The following is an 18,269-nucleotide window of genomic DNA, read 5'->3' on the forward strand; positions in this document are numbered from 1 at the left end:
CTCAGGGACAGTTAACTGTCTACTGTATCCATATAGATCTGCATGGGGTACAACACTTAAAATATCAAAAGAGGAAAAATTACAACTGACTCATTACTTTTTAAGAATACTACAAGACTTAAAATTAAGGGAGACAATTAAAACAACGAATCACCAACTAAAGGTACATGATAGCTCAACTAATTGAAGAGAAGCTTTACTAAGAGCAGAGAAACACTTCATCTATTTCCAATCAGAACCAGTGGTATTGGTTATGGTTGAGGAGTGCAATGGGTGCAGGGGCTGAGCTGCTGTTGGTCAGGCCTGCCTCTACTAGACTAGTGATAGTGATCCTTGAACAGATCAGATGCCTGTTCCCATATGGCTGTCCGCTGGGAATCCTTTGTGCTGTGACTGATGGGCTCCCCTTAATGCCTACCATCCTTAAAGGCTATTTCTCTTCCAACCCAACCCATACTAGCAACTCTACCCATCCCTCTGCTCCCCCTCTCTCCTTTCAATGGAGAGCCCACATTGTCCTGGCAAAGTGTGCCTTTCGTTTTGTACATACATCCCCCACCCACCCTCTACTCTACCCCCTCTTCTTCCTTCCCTGCACCCCTCCACCCTGCACACTCTGGTCTAGACTTTGTGTTTGTGAAAAGGACCGTCTCAAATCTCCTCTGCAGCCACGGCAGCTGCTCCTGGACCTCACCATTCTTTCAGAGCTGAAACAAAAGGTGGGTATCAATGCACCTTTGTGCAATGCCCCTCTTCCGCACCCTACCCTTTGACGAGGGTGTAAGAGTGGTGGCTGATCTTTGTTTTGTTTTTTTGGGGGGGGGCCTACAACCACATTAGCCATCTAATGTGGGCCAAGACCAACCCCTTCCCTCCGGGAGCCCCTCAGGCAGCACTCAGAGCACAGCTGGCAAGCCCAGCCTCCTCAGCAAATCCTTACAGACCCCTCCCCTCCCAACACTGCACACACACACACACACACACACACACACACACACACACACACACACACACACACACACACACACACACACACACACACACACACACACACACACACACACACACACACACACACAGCAATGGTATAGAGCTGAGGAGAGTTACAAGAGGGGATAGGGGGGTTCAGGAGTGAGTGTACGCGTGTGTGTGTGTGGGGGGGCTTCAGATTTACCTCAGGATTGTCTGGTTGAGGAGCCATGTTTTGGCAACAGTTGACAACATGTCAGCACTGGGCTCCATGGTTACAGCAAACATGACCAAACTAGAAACCCCACCACATAAACACGCACACCGGCATCACACACTCATAAACACACCTGTACACTGATATTGGTACTGAATACACTGTAACATACACACATACTCACTTAACCAATGCATTCACCTGCTGCAATTCTGCTCTGTCTGGGAGATAGCGGTGTTTGGATATACAGTACAACCCAGTAAATTAGGAATAATTTCAAGTACAGGCAAGCAAGATAAGGATAAATCGTTTTTATAAAAATGATAGTGATGCAGTCATGCAGCTGACCAGTATTATACACAGTACATAATTAGAGGATTTAGCATATCTTTAATTATCAGATTAATCATGAATTCAAAGAGGATATGAGATAAAGCCAACCACTGATCACTATGATTTGCATATGAATAGCTGAGTAGGCAGGGAAAAGTGTCTGTGTGTGTATGTGTGTATGTGTGTGTGCACATGCACATATGCGAGAGTGTGTGTGTGTACTTGTGTGTGCACACGTTTATTGGTTAGGGTCCTGACCTCTGGTCCTCTGACCCCAGCAGCAGGTTCGTAAGGAGTGATATTAGCATAGCCAGCAGACTAGAGGACAACATATCACTACAGAAGAAGCCAGCTGAACCGAACATCCCTCCAGACACAACTAGTTTCATCACAACCACCACCATGGCAGTAAAAACACATTGAGTCCCAAGGTAACACCTCAGAAACAGGATTATTCCTTTGATACTTCCCCAACACACTTTGGATTCATTGGGAGGCTTTACCCACATCGTTCAAATCAGGATGAACAACTTGGCAAGAGGATGCAATGTTTACACTTTGTTGTGATGCTCTAAATGCACAAGGCAAGCAAAAAATATTTTCACCTTTATTTAACTAGGCAAGTCAGTTAAGAACAAATTCTTATTTACAGTGACAGTCTACCCCGGCAATGCTGGGCACTGCCTTATGGGACTCCCAATCACAGCTGGATGTGATTCAGCCTGGATTCAAACCAGGGACTGTAGTGATGCCTCTATCCATTGAGATGCAGTACCTCAGACAACTGCGCCACTCGGGAGCCCCTGAGTTATGCACCACGTGCAATGAGAGAGCTGTAGTCCATGGGATTAAGATTATCAAGTTAAAAGGTAGTCATTCATCGACCATTTAATAATTCCAATCGAATCATTTAATTGACTGTCCCTAAAAATAGAACCAAACAGAAACTCACTGGTACTGCAGACTAGGGGTAGTGGAAGATGTCACATCCCCCTCCCTCAGCACCATCTGCTGCTCCTGGGGCATCTTCAGCTCACTATGAAGAGAGAGAGGGGGCCGTTAGTGTTGAAAAGACACTTGAGAAGAGCCATGTGGTTGGAACAGAGCCCTTGTAAAACGGGCGGAGACGGGGGGCAACCGGGGTTGGGTGGAAGGGGGACAGATAATGAAATATTGTGACACAGGGCAGTTAAAGTATCCTCTGCCACCCCCCTCCACACATATACACTGCACATATCAGAGCAGCTGTGGAGTGCAGAGATAGAAAGATGGAGAGAACACCAGCCCTGTTGGGATGAATAGCTGCAGAGCACATGCTTTCATATGAGTGCATGAACCTCATGGGAATATTTCTATTAACATTGCATTGGGCTTCAATCTCTCTCTCCGTGCAGATATGTGGATAAAGCAGCCTACTATTCCTACTACAGCTATGTTCTGATTTTCTCCTGCAAGGACACCCTCTGTATTGTTTCTTCAATTGGGGGGTTAGTGGTAAAGATGGGGGAAGGGGTTGAATGGATGAATGAGAGCTGGCTTGTGCCAGGCACAGTGCCCTACCCCTCTTTATTCTCTTTGTCTTTCCTCTCTCCTCCCTCTTCTGTCTCATTATGTGGGGAAGCAGATGGAATCAGTGTTTGTGGTCTGATTGCCGGGCATATTTGTGGTATTGGTAGTAGGTTTTGGGGGGTTCGGTTGGGTTTGTAGTCTGCAGGCGTTCGCTGTCTGAAGGGGAACAATAGCGCCTGCTGCACACTGACACACACTGCGCTTGGTCACTAATTAAACAAACCATTCTGGGGGGCTGATTTCATGGCTGCACTTGGCAGCTCAGTGCAGGGCCGCAGATCTGGAGGTCAGATTGGAGTGCTACTGAAGGGCGAGGAGATGGAGAGGAGGGGTATTCAGATCTGGAGGTCAGATTGGAGTGCTACTGAAGGGCGAGGAGATGGAGAGGAGGGGTATTCAGATCTGGAGGTCAGATTGGAGTGCTACTGAAGGGCGAGGAGATGGAGAGGAGGGGTATTCAGATCTGGAGGTCAGATTGGAGTGCTACTGAAGGGCGAGGAGATGGAGAGGAGGGGTATTCAGATCTGGAGGTCAGATTGGAGTGCTACTGAAGGGCGAGGAGATGGAGAGGAGGGGTATTCAGATCTGGAGGTCAGATTGGAGTGCTACTGAAGGGCGAGGAGATGGAGAGGAGGGGTATTCAGATCTGGAGGTCAGATTGGAGTGCTACTGAAGGGGGAGGAGATGGAGAGGAGGGGTATTCAGATCTGGAGGTTAGATTGGAGTGCTACTGAAGGGCGAGGAGATGGAGAGGAGGGGTATTCAGATCTGGAGGTTAGATTGGAGTGCTACTGAAGGGCGAGGAGATGGAGAGGAGGGGTATTCAGATCTGGAGGTTAGATTGGAGTGCTACTGAAGGGCGAGGAGATGGAGAGGAGGGGTATTCAGATCTGGAGGTCAGATTGGAGTGCTACTGAAGGGCGAGGAGATGGAGAGGAGGGGTATTAAGATCTGGAGGTCAGACTGGAGTGCTACTGAAGGGCGAGGAGATGGAGAGGAGGGGTATTCAGATCTGGATGTCAGATTGGAGTGCTACTGAAGGGGGAGGAGATGGAGAGGAGGGGTATTCAGATCTGGAGGGTCAGAGTTGGGGCATGAGGGCTGGGGCAACTGTTGACTACTACAGAGAGGCACAATGCTTATGAATGACATGAAGCATGCTGGGTCAGAATCACTTTTATTTCCAAAAGCAAAAAGCCATGTTCTGAACTTCCAATGAAAGACAGCTATTCACAAATGGCATGTGGCAGAAGCAAAAGAGCACAGTGAAAAGCTTGATATATTTCTTGTTTCTTTTGTTCAGCTGTGACATACAAACCTGTGCATGGAGTAATGACTATATAGGAGTGGTGTGTAATTCTATGTCATCTTCAGGTGTTTCTGTAAGCTACTCAGTCACTCTTATATTATTGCATAAAACACCCGTAGGATATGTTGCTCCTTATTTTTAGAGTGACAACTGAATGTTTCAAGCAGACACACCACATGGACTGCACATGTCTTTTTGTGGTGCAGGCATTTGGCAGCACACTGACACATAGGTCAGGAGTGAACTTAATAGATAAGTCAGCTAATAACAACGAAAGGTTCCTCTACCACACATCAACACTCTAGTACAAAAGTCTAACCTGGCCTCCTGAGTGGCGCAGCAGTCTAAAGTACTGCATCACAGTGTGTGAGGTGTCACCACAACCCTGGTTTGAATTTCAGGGAGTGTCACAGCTATGGCCAGGAGACTCATGAGGCAGCGCACAAAAAAAGTAGAACCCTTGATCTGGATGAATCTTCAAAAGACATTTAGCAACACCCCTATCCTCCATCCACTGCCTCTAAATCTACCAGTGATGGAGAGTAGTGAACTACATGTGATTACATTTGGCTGTAGCTTGGTAGTAGTTGAACTAAACTGAAATCTTCATAGTGTTTTCAGTAGTTGTTGCCAGGTAGCAGTGTAGCTAACTACTGGAACTACAGTCTTTTTTTTTTTTGCAAAAATAACAGAAAATACGTATGAAGTAGGCAAAATTTCCTTTCTTTTTCGGCCTCAGACCTGCCTAATTCTCACTTGAAACAGTTTTTGAGTTTAATAGGCTAAATTACTTTCAACGTTAAGAAATTGATAGCTTGTGTAATCGATGTGAAATGGCTGGCTAGTTAGCGGTGGTACGCGCTAATAGCATTTCAATTGGTGAGGTCACTTGCTCTGAGACCTTGAAGTAGTGGTTCCCCTTGCTTTGCAAGGGCCGCGGCTTTTGTGGAGCGATGGGTAACGATGCTTCGTGGGTGACTGTTGTTGTTGTGTGCAGAGGGTCTCTGGTTCACGCCTGGGTATGAGCGAGGGGACGGTCTAAAGTTATACTGTTACATTGATGCTGTTGACCCGGATCACTGGTTGCTGCGGAAAAGGAGGAGGTCAAAAGGGGGGTGCCGATGTGAAATGGCCCGGGTATGGGCAAGGGGACGGACTAAAGTTTTACTGTTACACTTTGTAAACTTTATTTCAAGAGTAGCTTCCCCAAAAATTGAAAGCTACCACATGCATTAGTCTACACACAGGACTGATTTGAGGCACAACACCGAAACACACCTTGACCATAGAAGTTAGAATCAGGTGCAAACTCTAGTTCACAGCACCAAAATAACTATAATCCTAATCCTGCTGCAATATGCAATTGGAAGTAGGTGTGAATGCTATGCACCTTCATCATTAAACACTGTCAGGAAATTTGATGATGAATTCAATGTAAATATATGTGCCAAATGACCATATGAGACAAAGATTAAGGCATTCAACCATATCTCAACTCTTATGTGGCTAAGGACATTAAAAGTGACAATATATAATCAATGTATTAATGATCAATCACTGTGGTTACCTGCCATTTGATTAGTGGACAGAAACTCAAATTGTTCTCCTGTACTGCTATACTGTATATGCTACTAAGCTGTGTGTGGTGGTGGGTCTTAAGGCACAGACTCAAGCTCTTCAGTGTTGGGGAAGCTACTCTGAACAAATAGTTTACTTCACACTGGAATAAGATACGCTACACTAAAGCGACCCTTAACAAACATATAGTTTACTTAACTAAAGTTTATTTGTAAAAGTAGTTCACTAAATCCAAACTACTTTGTGAACATTTTGATTTAAATCTGAAATGGCAGACTACAAAACGCAAGAGCAGCTCACTCTTGAGTCAGATGTTAACTAAATCTGTCATTTAGCTTTTTAAACACAAAAATTATGTTTCAAGTGAGAGTTAGGCAGGTCTGATGCTGAGAAAGAAAGGAAATATTGCCTACTTTACCCATATTTTCTGTTCTTTTTGAAAATAAAAGTACAAGGTAGTTCAGGTAGTTAGCTACATCGCTACACTGGCACAAAGTAATGAACTACTGAAAACACTACCAAGATTTAAATTTAGTTCAACTACCACCAAGCTACAGCCAAATGTAATTCAACGACTAGTTGAACAACATGTAGTTCACTACTTCCCATCACTGAAGCTCTGTATGTTGGTGGAGGAGAGGTCTGAAAGTTAGGGCTAACATATAGGGATCCCTTCAACTGAACCTGGGATGCTGTAAACACAGTGATATGCCTCTCACAGGTAGATGCTTCAAGAGGTTAGAATAGACATGGGCCTGCAGGGGCAGTAGTTTGTAAACAACGACACTGCACACACATGGCTATGACAGGCCATGATGACAGGTGGCAATTAGGATAGACCACAGTACATCAGGCCTATGGGATGTACAAGTGTTGGGTACTGGTAAGAGCACCAAACAGTGTGTAAGAGCAAATGTTTATTTACAAATGCTGGATGGGAGACTGATTTGTTACCACACTTAAATGTGTGTCTAGTATGTATAGAACATTCAAGACCCAAGATTTACATTCAACTTTTTATTAATAATTTTGTCGTACAAGAAATGTCTAAAGCGAAACCTTTAGAAAATAACAATGTATTTATTCATGTATCTTCTTTCTTATTTTTTGACATAATCAAGAATTCAACAGCAAAACATTTTAGAGAACAACAAATGTAATATATCTTTCTTTTTAGTTGTTGACATAATCAGGAGTTCAATATTGTAACATTTTTGATAATAACAACTGAAATAATCTTTCATAAAAATGTTAATAAATCTCATGTTAAAGGTCTAAAGTTGAACCTTTAGAGTATTCTAAGTACATTTAAAAAAAAATATTTCTGTTTTTTGTTTTTGTCATATTTAAATCATCTAAAGTGAAACCTTTAGAGAATTAAGACAATTCTGGAAAGTGGGAAGTATATCGCTGAATGCAACGGCGTTATCCTGCTCAGCAAGAAGACATTTTAAAAAGTCCCTTTTTAAGAACGCTTCTTCTTGGCACCGCTTCTTCTCCTACTGCGCGTGCTTCAACGTGAGACGTTTGCTCTTTGGACCACAAAATGCAGAACTCACTTCTCCTTTCTCTCCAAACCTCATCCACACAAAGAATGAGGGCCATTTTTGTCGCTCTCGTGGCATACCTGACCTCATTCACATAAAGAATGTAAGTCATCTTGGTATGGACGGGACAAGAGACAACGAATCGCGGGGGCCACTCGGGCCGGCCTCGCGCTGCCTGGAACGGAATCCTCCTCAGGAGTATCCAGGGATGAGAAACAGTGTCATCCTGTAAACGGATGAGTATTTCCTTATAGGTTGAAGGTTTACAGCATCTCAAGAGAGAAGAGTCAAGTCCCAGATCAGCGCTCAAGAAGGGTGATCTCTGGAACCCAGTCGTTCAGACTGTGGCTCTCCTCACAGAACAGGTGCAGCTTCCCCAGAGCAGCGTCCTCCCAAGAACCATCAGCTGGGTTCTGTTGACAAACAAAAGGGGAAAGGAACATTAGTCACATGGACACAATGAACAGTTCATAACATTCTATATTATTCAATGTTTGAATTAAATCACTTTGAGTTGTAATATAACATACCGTGATAAGACAGCAGTGGGCATCTTCAAACTGGCCAGTCTTGTCCCCAACAATCTCGGCCAGGCGCTGCATGTCGTTCACTCTGACGATGCTGATGTCGTTGTCAAAACAGAAAGACTGGATGAGGGTGAAGTGGATCTGGAGAGCAATGTCACACTCCCACTCCTCATCGGTGGCCAGAACGCAGAGAGACACGCTGTCTGGGTCACTGTTGAGATAGAAAAAAATGTACTTTCATTGGTCAATATTATCATAAAATAACACAATTGTGTCAGTAAATGAGTAAATGTCAAGAAAGGTATAAATAAAGCACACGTTTAGTAGATAAAATACTTACTCATTCATTATTTTGGCACTCTCATAGACACCAACAGTGAGGCGATCCTCACACTGGGCAGACTTGAGAGCTTCCTTCAGAGATTTGCCAATAGCTTCCATCTTGAAGATAGATAGTTAGGTTTGTAGAGCTCAATTGAGAAGCTGTTGATGAGGATAAAACAGAAGTACAGTATGTTTGTGCAGTTTGTGAGAAACAGATCATATTTATAGGCAAGACCCCGGCACACACGCGTTCTGTGATTGGCTGCTGGGCGACAATGCACGAGTGAACCGCCCTAGCAGGCGCGTGTCTATAGACAAAACTATTGAAGAAAGGACAGGGCAGTTTCGATTGAATGGATCAAATACGAAACTCCCTGACCTTCATCCGATGTACTGGATTAATGAATTCAGACTCGTGCAGGGTCGGTTTGAATGATGAGGTTATTAACCTACTATAAAATCCACAACCATATCCAAGTGTAACACTAAGGGCTTCCAAACAACATAAAGATATCGCTACAGCGTTACTTTCTACATTTGTTCCGTTTTTCTGATGCACCCTTCATGATTCAAATAGAGTATGTATATATACCAACTTTATGTAGTTAGAAAGATTTCTGGAAATCTACATTTATTTAGACGCAAAATATTATTGTGTTACTTACTTTATTATCCAGATAACTGAATAGGCATTTATTGGAGAACAGAATTGGCCCAACGTTTCTATTTGCATCCGATTATGACATGACATGCATCTGCTTTGCAGGGCTCACTTCAGGCGCGTGGCATCTGCAGATGCCTGTATCTCACTCCATAGCAACAAGAGCCCATCTGTCTGTGGGGGAAGGTGAGGGGTCAACAAAGAAAACTACTGCTGCGTGATAAAAGCAGAGATAATTCTGCACCCGCAATGCATAATGGACAATGACTTGCTGCTGCTATTATGTATAGACAGCATAAAATGTTTGTCTCATAATAAGAAATTGTTAGAGCGCGTTACTAAATAGATAATCAGACTGATAAATAGCCACCGCTATCCGGCCACGCAGTACTCTGTCCTGAACTTAGTCACTGTCACTAGCCGGCTACCACCTGGTTACTCAACCCTACACCTTAGACTCTAGCCTGCTGTCCTGCATACATAAACACTTTAATAATTGAACAATGGTCACTTTAATAATGTTTCATACTGTTCATACCCATTTCTGATGTATTATCAATTTGTAAGTCGCTCTGGATAAGAGCGTCTGCTAAATGACTTAAATGTAAATGTAAATATAGGCCTACTGTGTTCTAGTCAATGACATCCTATTCAACTATTGCTGTATATATACAGTTCTGTCCTACATATTCTTCAGATAGGCTATACAGACATATTCTAACCACATACTGTCCACAATGTCTATACATTATATCACATGTAGGCTACATATATTTATACTCGTGTCTAAAAATGTATACTGTATATAATTTATACTGCGTGTCCTAAAATGTATATATTTCTTAATTCCATTCTTTTTTAGATTAGTGTGTATTGTTAGATATTACTGCACTGTTGGAGCTTGGAACACAAGCATTTCACGACACCTGCAATAACATCTGATAAATATGTGTATGGACCAATGAAATTTGATTTGATTATGATTTGATTTTAAAAAGCACAGTGGCAAACACAATAGCTTGGAGATTGTCATATAGTCTCACAGCTTCCCCTATATTATTGTATTGCATTGTATACACAAAGCATCCTACATTGTGACCACAGTGTTTCAACATGCAAGTTACAAACCCAACTTAATCTTGCATGCCCCATTTGATTATTTAGTATAGGCTACTAAGAACCAACATGATTGCTACCAGCAGTCAGCCACTACTAAATTAATAGAACCTTGTTTGCTATTTGCTAATGGAAAGTATGATTTGTCTGGTTGTGTGCTTTGGCTAATTTGCATCTGCACAAATACGTTTTGAGTCATGGCTCAACGTGCAGCATGTCATTCGCCCGAGAAAGCCATGACTTGAGCCAGGAACACCTGTCAAGCGCTACTGGGGAAGGGGATCCCGTCCGACAGATGTGCTACTTCAAGAACAATGCGTTGCATATCGACTTCCACGCGCCTGTCCTGTTGCCATGCTGAGTTGATCCTTCCCAAAAAAAAGAGCCTAGTCTTTGAGCTGCAATCAGATGAATCAAACTCTGATTCAAGGAACTCAATCTGCTATGTTTGTAAACTGTTGTGCACTAACCTATGCAAGCTATGGGTTGTTGTCGTGCATCAGCCATTTAAACTTCTCAACTAATGATTGCCTGATAATAAACCAATGATTGCCACAATCAATTAGTTTGTTTTGTAGCAAAATAACCTTGTTTGATCAAAACAGCATATTTTTGTTTTTATTCCAAACATTTCGGAAGGATTCAACCCTGTGCTGCAATTTAGGCTCGTGGCCTCTTTTTTGACCATACGCTCGCTTTATTCATATTTAAATTGGATCAAAACTCAGACAACAGATTTTTTCGTCCAGTGAATGTAAAGACTCGCGGACAACAGGAGCAGCGCGCCTCGGGGTCGGGGTCAGTCAGGGTGACAGGGGGTGTCCTCATAGCAATCCTCCATCTGCTGCGCTGCTATCCATCAAACAATGGCGCTGAGTCTCTAGAATTATAGAATTACTCAAGCCAATTCTAGATTCTTTTATGCACCTTAAATGTCACCAAATGGGATAAAAGTGGGCCAAACTGTGCCCATGTCCAAATGCAGTGGCTTGAAATATGCATGTAAGGTATATGTGTTTCTTTAAACGTAGGCTACCTGTTGACAGTTATATTCTAATAAAGGATAATTAATACGTTGTGCAATATCTGTATTTTTTGCATAGGCTTGCTAAACTTTTAGAATTACTTTTATGGAAAAGCATGGCTCTTCATTGGTCCATGTGTCAAAAGTAAATAAATAAAACCATGCAGAGAGTTCCGACCGCTGATGTCGATCACGTGGTCAGTATAGGCCAGCAGTGCATATGGTGAGGCACACACGGTGTCCTGGCACGCGCGGTTAATTTGCATTTGTATGGAGAGCGTGATAATATGAGTTGCTGCAGACACAATAGGGGCCGTTTTTGATCAGGTTCTACGGATTGCCACCTGCCTTCTCCAAAGGGGGGATGGTGCGTCTTATGCACACTTTATTTTCACCATGTTATGCTATTGTTGGTGTTCGGACACCTTCACCTAAAACTGAAATCAGCCTACATAATCTTAATCAGAGACAATTCGGGCAATTTTAAGCACTTTTATTATTCAATTGCCCTTCTTTGGATGTTTAGTTTCAGTAGGGAATAGTCTGATTTGATAAATGATCAATTGCATACCCCTAAAGCATCTTTCGAGGCCATTGGCATCAGTGCGGCATTTGAAACTATAAAAACTCAAGTAAACTTGCAATGCAAAATATGACAGCCCAAATCTCTATTTTTTAAACATGTACAACATTAGAAATATTATAAATGCATATGAACGTAATGCAACATTGTTTATTTTCGGTTGGAGAGCATGCCTTGCACAGAAAAGACGTACCGTAATGACCCCTATCAATCTGCCATGAGCTAGAGTGGGACAATGACATTAGCATACCAATGCACCATTCAGGTCAACCAATCAGAGCGCTGTGTATTTACAGGGGCCACGAGCCCAAGGGTATTAAAACGCAGCACAGTCTCTTCAGACTCACCAATCTTTTCGGATTTATCCTCCGACTACACTACCTCTCACTTACGAAGTTCCCTTTGAAATATTCTGCATCATCATGACTCTTGAGGAAGTTCTGATCCAGAAGTTCGCTGAGCGTGCCCAGTGCACCGGCAATGCACTAGAGGAGGTTTTGCTCTCTGCTAAAGAAAATGACTGCCTGACGGTTGGTGTCTACGAGTCTGCTAAAGTTATGAATGTGTAAGTATGAGTTTCTTGAAATGCTAATGTAAACTTATAATTTCTGTCTATGTTTTAATCATTTTGAAGTCATTTTGCATATACTTATGGTGCTTCTATTTTTTTTCAGTGACCCAGACAGCGTGTCTTTCTGCGTTCTGGCCACCGATGAGGAGTGGGAGTGTGACATTGCTCTCCAGATCCACTTCACCCTCATCCAGTCTTTCTGTTTTGACAACGACATCAGCATCGTCAGAGTGAACGACATGCAGCGCCTGGCCGAGATTGTTGGGGACAAGACTGGCCAGTTTGAAGATGCCCACTGCTGTCTTATCACGGTATGTTATATTACAACTCAAAGTGATTTAATTCAAACATTGAATAATATAGAATGTTATGAACTGTTCATTGTGTCCATGTGACTAATGTTCCTTTCCCCTTTTGTTTGTCAACAGAACCCAGCTGATGGTTCTTGGGAGGACGCTGCTCTGGGGAAGCTGCACCTGTTCTGTGAGGAGAGCCACAGTCTGAACGACTGGGTTCCAGAGATCACCCTTCTTGAGCGCTGATCTGGGACTTGACTCTTCTCTCTTGAGATGCTGTAAACCTTCAACCTATAAGGAAATACTCATCCGTTTACAGGATGACACTGTTTCTCATCCCTGGATACTCCTGAGGAGGATTCAGTTCCAGGCAGCGCGAGGCCGGCCCGAGTGGCCCCCGCGATTCGTTGTCTCTTGTCCGGTCCATACCAAGATGACTTCCATTCTTTATGTGAATGAGGTCAGGTATGCCACGAGAACGACAAAGATGGCCCTCATTCATTGTGCGGATGAGGTTTGGAGAGAAAGGAGAAGCGAGTTCTGCATTTTGTGGTCCAAAGAGCAAACGTCTCACGTTGAAGCACGCGCAGTAGGAGAAGAAGCGGTGCCAAGAAGAAGCGTTCTTAAAAAGGGACTTTTTAAAATGTCTTCTTGCTGAGCAGCAATAACAACCGTTGCAGTCAGCGAAATGTTTCTCACTTTCCAGAATTGTCTTAATTCTCTAAAGGTTTCACTTTAGAAATGTAATCATGGTAAAAAAAGAATAGCCTTTTAAAAATATAAGAAAAGGTATTAACTCCTAGGCCTAATGCTTTGAAGTTTTGACTTTAGAACATTTAACGCTGTCAAAACCAATACACATTTAATAAATTGGGCAACTTACAATGCTCTAATGGTTTCACTTTAGAATGTGTTTATTAACTTTGTAAAAGAAAAAAGAAAACAAGATATTAACTTATGTTCTCACTGTTTATACTTAAGAACATTTCTTATGTTTAAAATAAAAAATAAGACATTGATTTATAATTCTTTCAATGTTTAACTTAAGAAATGTTTATGAAAAAAACAATAACCTAATAAAACTGCATATTATATTTTTTGACATGTGTTTTCAATTTCTTCATTAAGTTTGGACGGTAGGCCTACTTATGAGGGCAGAATGTGGGGAGGTTATTGGGTTGACAAAGGTTTTGGGAAAATTTGCATAGCAAGCGCTAAAGTCTATCATCTGCTCACTGTTATCCCTTCAGTAGAATTCTGTATTCCATCCGCCTTCTCTCGGCTGATCTGCATGTGTATAGGGGGCGCACAATAGCTGCGCGCGCTCTGCTGTCACATCCAGCGGTCCACACAGAGGGTCTATTGTATGAACGTCGCTGGACCGGCAGATGTCTCCATAGCCACGCAGCGCCATCTGCCGCTCTTTGCAGTTGGGGGTCGGACGGAGGAGGAGTCGAGGATAGTTTGAGTGCAAAGGGGACCGGTATAGACTGGTTTGGGTGCTTGGATAGGGTCTGGCTATCATCTGCTGCTCTGCCAGATGGTGTGGGCTTTTGTTTACATGGGGTCGAGCAGGACATTGGCTTTTGGAAGCACTTCATACAAAGAGGCTTGATAGTAGCCCTAAATTTGATTGCATAGGCATTATCCTATATTTGAAACACACCTGTTTCAGATTAACAAAACAAGCCTACGTGAATGTCAATTGCGTCTTTATAGCACTATATTTCGAAAATATTTAGGTATTCAAGGATTAATACATTCACAATGGTAGAAGGTCAATTTGGTGGTCAAATATAATAGAGACAAGCACCTGTGTAAAATCAATCTTCTCTCAGATTAAACAAAAAATCACAATGACAAAAAATAATCTGGATTTCAGAGACTATCTATGATCTCAGCAAACAACCAAGGAGTGTCTTTAAGCAATACTCTTTCAGCATATTCTACATATTTCATGCAGTCTATTGTGATATGAATAAAAGTATACATATCACATAAGGTTGCTTTTTAAATTCACTTTGATGGGGCTCATTTCATCAGGAACATTTATACCCCTATTTCATAACTTACATGGGGCTTGCAACATCAGGATAGTGGGTTTGATTCCCGGGACAACCCATAGGCTTACGTGAAAAATATATGCACGCATGACTGTAAGTCGCTTTGGATAAAAGTGTGTGCTAAATGGCATATATTATTGTATTATAACAATCTTACTTCAAATCAAAGCGTATTCATCATGTGCACAGAACACAGTAGATGTTAACAAAACAGTGAAAGGCTTTACTTGCAAACTCTTCAGCAACAGTGTAATAGCAATGTAAGAAATATAACACAGGGCAGAATGTGGGGAGGTACAGTAGACAATAGTAGATCATAGTAAAAGAGAACAAGCAATGCTGAGTTGATATAAAACAATAGATAACAAAAGAACACAAATTCCTGTTAAAGACATTAGTCCTTCAGTCCAATGTTTCAGTACATGTGTGTTACCACAAATGTCCATATTCAAGTTCAATAGAACATTTGTGGCTGTATGATGATGAGTGAATATTCAATGGATTAAAGCAGGCTTATATAAGGACCCATGTCCAGGCTGGTCACTTACTGATTGACGCATAACTTGGAGGAGTGCATCAGACCTCTGTAGGTTAGGAGGCCCACTTTCTTAGGATCCTGGACCAACCCCCTGATCACAGGCACAGTCTCTGCGCCACGCCACAGTCTCTGCGTGGTGTAATAGGATGCGGTAAAGTCCGGTGATGGGGCTGCGGCTGCCCTTGCCCTGGTTGTTGCGTATATGTTCCATGTTGACACCCAGCTCCTCCAGGGAGGCCCTGATCTCCGCCTCATCATCATCCAGCTCTCCAGGCTCTGCATCTGCCAGGCGCAGAGGGTTGAGGGGGACCGGTGTCACCACTGTCCACGGGTACTCCACAGGGAGCAGCCAGTCACAGCCCAACATCTGCTCCACCGCATAGCGATCCGCTGGCACAGGCTTCAGGATGCCTCGAATCAGCCGCTGGCACGGGCCTGGTACCCAGGGCAGGAGGGTGTAGACCCCTTCTATAACGGCAAGCCTCAGCTTGCCCATAGTGTCAGCCTGAAAGGGCATGGTGCCGGTCACCATGAAGAAGAGCAGGACGGCCATGGCCCACACGTTCACTGGTGGCCCCGCGTAGCACTCGTTCCTGAAGAGTTCAGGAGCGGCGTAAGGGGGAGAACCACAGAAGGTGTCCAAGGTGTCGCTGCGGTTGATGACCTTGGTGCTGAAGCCAAAGTCAGCCACCTTCACACAGCCATTACAGGTGTAGAGTACATTTTCTGCCTTCAGGTCCCGGTGGATGTTTTTGTCATGCTGCAAACACAAACAATTGACATACTATATGAAATAATTTGACTATTCACATTGACTGAAATAATATATTTTATATTAATTCTGTACTGGACTTTATTAAGACCTGTGATAATATTGCTGATTCTATATGTGAATTAAATTTAATATTACTGACCATGTGTTTGATGGCGGACAGGATTTGTGCGAAGGTGATCTTGGCCTCTGTTTCTGACAGCCTACCATCGGAGCAAATGTGTGTATGGAGGTCCCCTCCCCCAGAGTACTCCATCACCAGGTAGAGGCGGCTGTGTGACTCCACCACCTCGTAAAGACGCACAACATTGGAATGCTGCAGGGCCTCCAGACAGGAGATCTCCCTGGAGAGTAGCCTCTGGACCTAAACATCCAGCCGCGTCTTATCCAGCACCTTGATGGCCACCTTGTCTGGGGGTGAGAAGGAGAGAGTCAGATGTTGGATAACTTGAGACAGGTGTTTTCCTCAATTCAGTTTCAACATGCTTTACTGTGGTGGTTTCACAGTCACACTAATGAATTGCTTTGCTGTTATCATCATTACATGGATGATACATTCATCTAAGATGTTGATGAAGTTCTGTATGGTCAGCAGTGTGACCTTTACCTTTGGTGAGGACGGGGAAGGCCATTTTGACGCGGGAAAAGGTTCCATATCCGAGCTCACCACGGACCTTGTAGAAGCCAATCCTACGGCCCACGATCTTCTCCTTGATGATCCACTCATCCTGACACATTTCGGTGGTGAGCCTTTCCAGGGGGGTGAGGCGTTGGGGAAGGTCGGCCCCCTCCTCGTCCTGCCCACCTTCTGAGCTGACTGACAGGCTATAGAGGCTGGGGCACGGCCTCCTGCAGGACATCTGGTACTGGCCCCCTGGCATACTTACTGCTACTCAGGGCATGGCAGGTAATGGAAAGGAACTGACTGTAGAAAGGAAATATAATACTGTATTAAATCACCTTGAGAACCCAATAGTCAATAGTATGATGACATAACTGAATTATACTATTATAATAGTTGCTCAACATTTGATGTATTACAAAGAAAGTTTAAGTTTAAGCATTTCACTCACTCTAAGGTCTACAGTAGTGGCCAAAAGTTTTGAGAATGACACAAATATACATTTTCACAAAGTCTGCTGCCTCAGTTTGTATGATGGCAATTTGGATATACTCCAGAATGTTATGAAGAGTGATCAGATGAATTGCAATTAATTACAAAGTCCCTCTTTGCCATGCAAATGAACTGAATCCCCCAAAAACATTTCCACTGCATTTCAGCCCTGCCACAAAAGGACCAGCTGACATCATGTCAGTGATTCTCTCGTTAACACAGTTGTGAGTGTTGACGAGGACAAGGCTGGAGATCACTCTGTCATGCTGATTGAGTTCGAAAAAGATTCCAATCCTCCTCAATGTCTGGTCAAACCTGAAATGCAAATATCTAACGCCATTTAGCTTGTAGCCTTAGATTTCCACTAACTGCCTCAAAATATGTCTATCGACATTCTCTGTGGTCTCCACAGCTCTGAGCTGTACACATGGTTATGGTCATGTGAAGCATCATCCTATTCAAATTGCAGAGTAAAAGTTAAATGAACTCATAGCACAAAGTGTTCTCACCCCTGTCTCTGACACTGTCTACTCACCCCTCCCCTTGCAGATTAGGAATCAAGGTGGTGTCATGCAGTCTAATCTCCAAACTTTATTTAGATGTATCTCAATCCCCCTAAAGATGCTAGAAGATGGTTAGAAGACCGGTGACATCGACCACCGCATGTCGCCCGAACAAGGAGAGGGACTTACTTCAGAGGAAGTCGTGAGTATCCCCCCTTGACGCGCGGCTCCAGCAGCGCCGGCCTCGGGGACGACCCGGAGGGAGAGGCGCAGGGCGATCCGGATGAAGACGGTGGAACTCCTGCAGTATTAAAGGGTCCAACACGTCCTCGACCGGAGCCCAGCACCTCTCCTCCGGACCGTACCCCTCCCACTCCACGAGATACTGAAGGCCCCTCGCCAGACGCCTCGAATCCAGTATGGAGTGAACAGAGTACGCCAGGACCCCCTCGATGTCCAGAGGGGGCGGAGGAACCTCCTGCACCTCAGACTCCTGGAGCAGGCCAGCCACCACTGGCCTGAGGAGAGACACATGGAACGAGGGGTTAATACAGTAATCGGGGAGAAGCTGTAACCTATAACAGACCTCGTTCACTCTCCTCAGGAATTTAAATGGCCCCACAAACCGCGGACCCAACATCTGGCAGGGCAGGTG

General features: G+C 43.7%; 2 protein-coding genes and 1 pseudogene across 2 annotated transcripts; 1 reads left to right on the forward strand and 2 right to left on the reverse strand.

Moving 5' to 3' along the window:
- Window positions 1–7,007: 7,007 nt before the first annotated feature.
- On the reverse strand, window positions 7,008–8,554 carry LOC135538699 (growth arrest and DNA damage-inducible protein GADD45 gamma-like). Its single transcript, XM_064964599.1, has 3 exons — window positions 8,390–8,554; window positions 8,053–8,260; window positions 7,008–7,935 (listed from the first exon to the last, which is right to left on the reverse strand). Exons 1-3 carry the CDS (start codon window positions 8,488–8,490, stop codon window positions 7,822–7,824), a joined length of 423 nt encoding a protein of 140 aa, XP_064820671.1. The 5' UTR covers window positions 8,491–8,554; the 3' UTR covers window positions 7,008–7,821.
- Window positions 8,555–12,121: 3,567 nt separating this feature from the next.
- LOC135538701 (growth arrest and DNA damage-inducible protein GADD45 gamma-like) lies at window positions 12,122–13,712 on the forward strand. The gene is made up of 3 exons (XM_064964604.1): window positions 12,122–12,322; window positions 12,432–12,639; window positions 12,757–13,712. The coding sequence occupies exons 1-3, from the start codon at window positions 12,180–12,182 to the stop codon at window positions 12,868–12,870; spliced, it is 465 nt and encodes a 154-aa protein (XP_064820676.1). The 5' UTR covers window positions 12,122–12,179; the 3' UTR covers window positions 12,871–13,712.
- Window positions 13,713–14,781: 1,069 nt separating this feature from the next.
- LOC135538697 (serine/threonine-protein kinase NIM1-like) lies at window positions 14,782–16,918 on the reverse strand (annotated as a pseudogene).
- Between the last annotated feature and the right edge of the window lie 1,351 nt (window positions 16,919–18,269).

Source organism: Oncorhynchus masou, unplaced genomic scaffold, assembly GCF_036934945.1.
Source record: "Oncorhynchus masou masou isolate Uvic2021 unplaced genomic scaffold, UVic_Omas_1.1 unplaced_scaffold_2___fragment_4___debris, whole genome shotgun sequence".
Taxonomy (NCBI): Eukaryota; Metazoa; Chordata; class Actinopteri; order Salmoniformes; family Salmonidae; genus Oncorhynchus; species Oncorhynchus masou.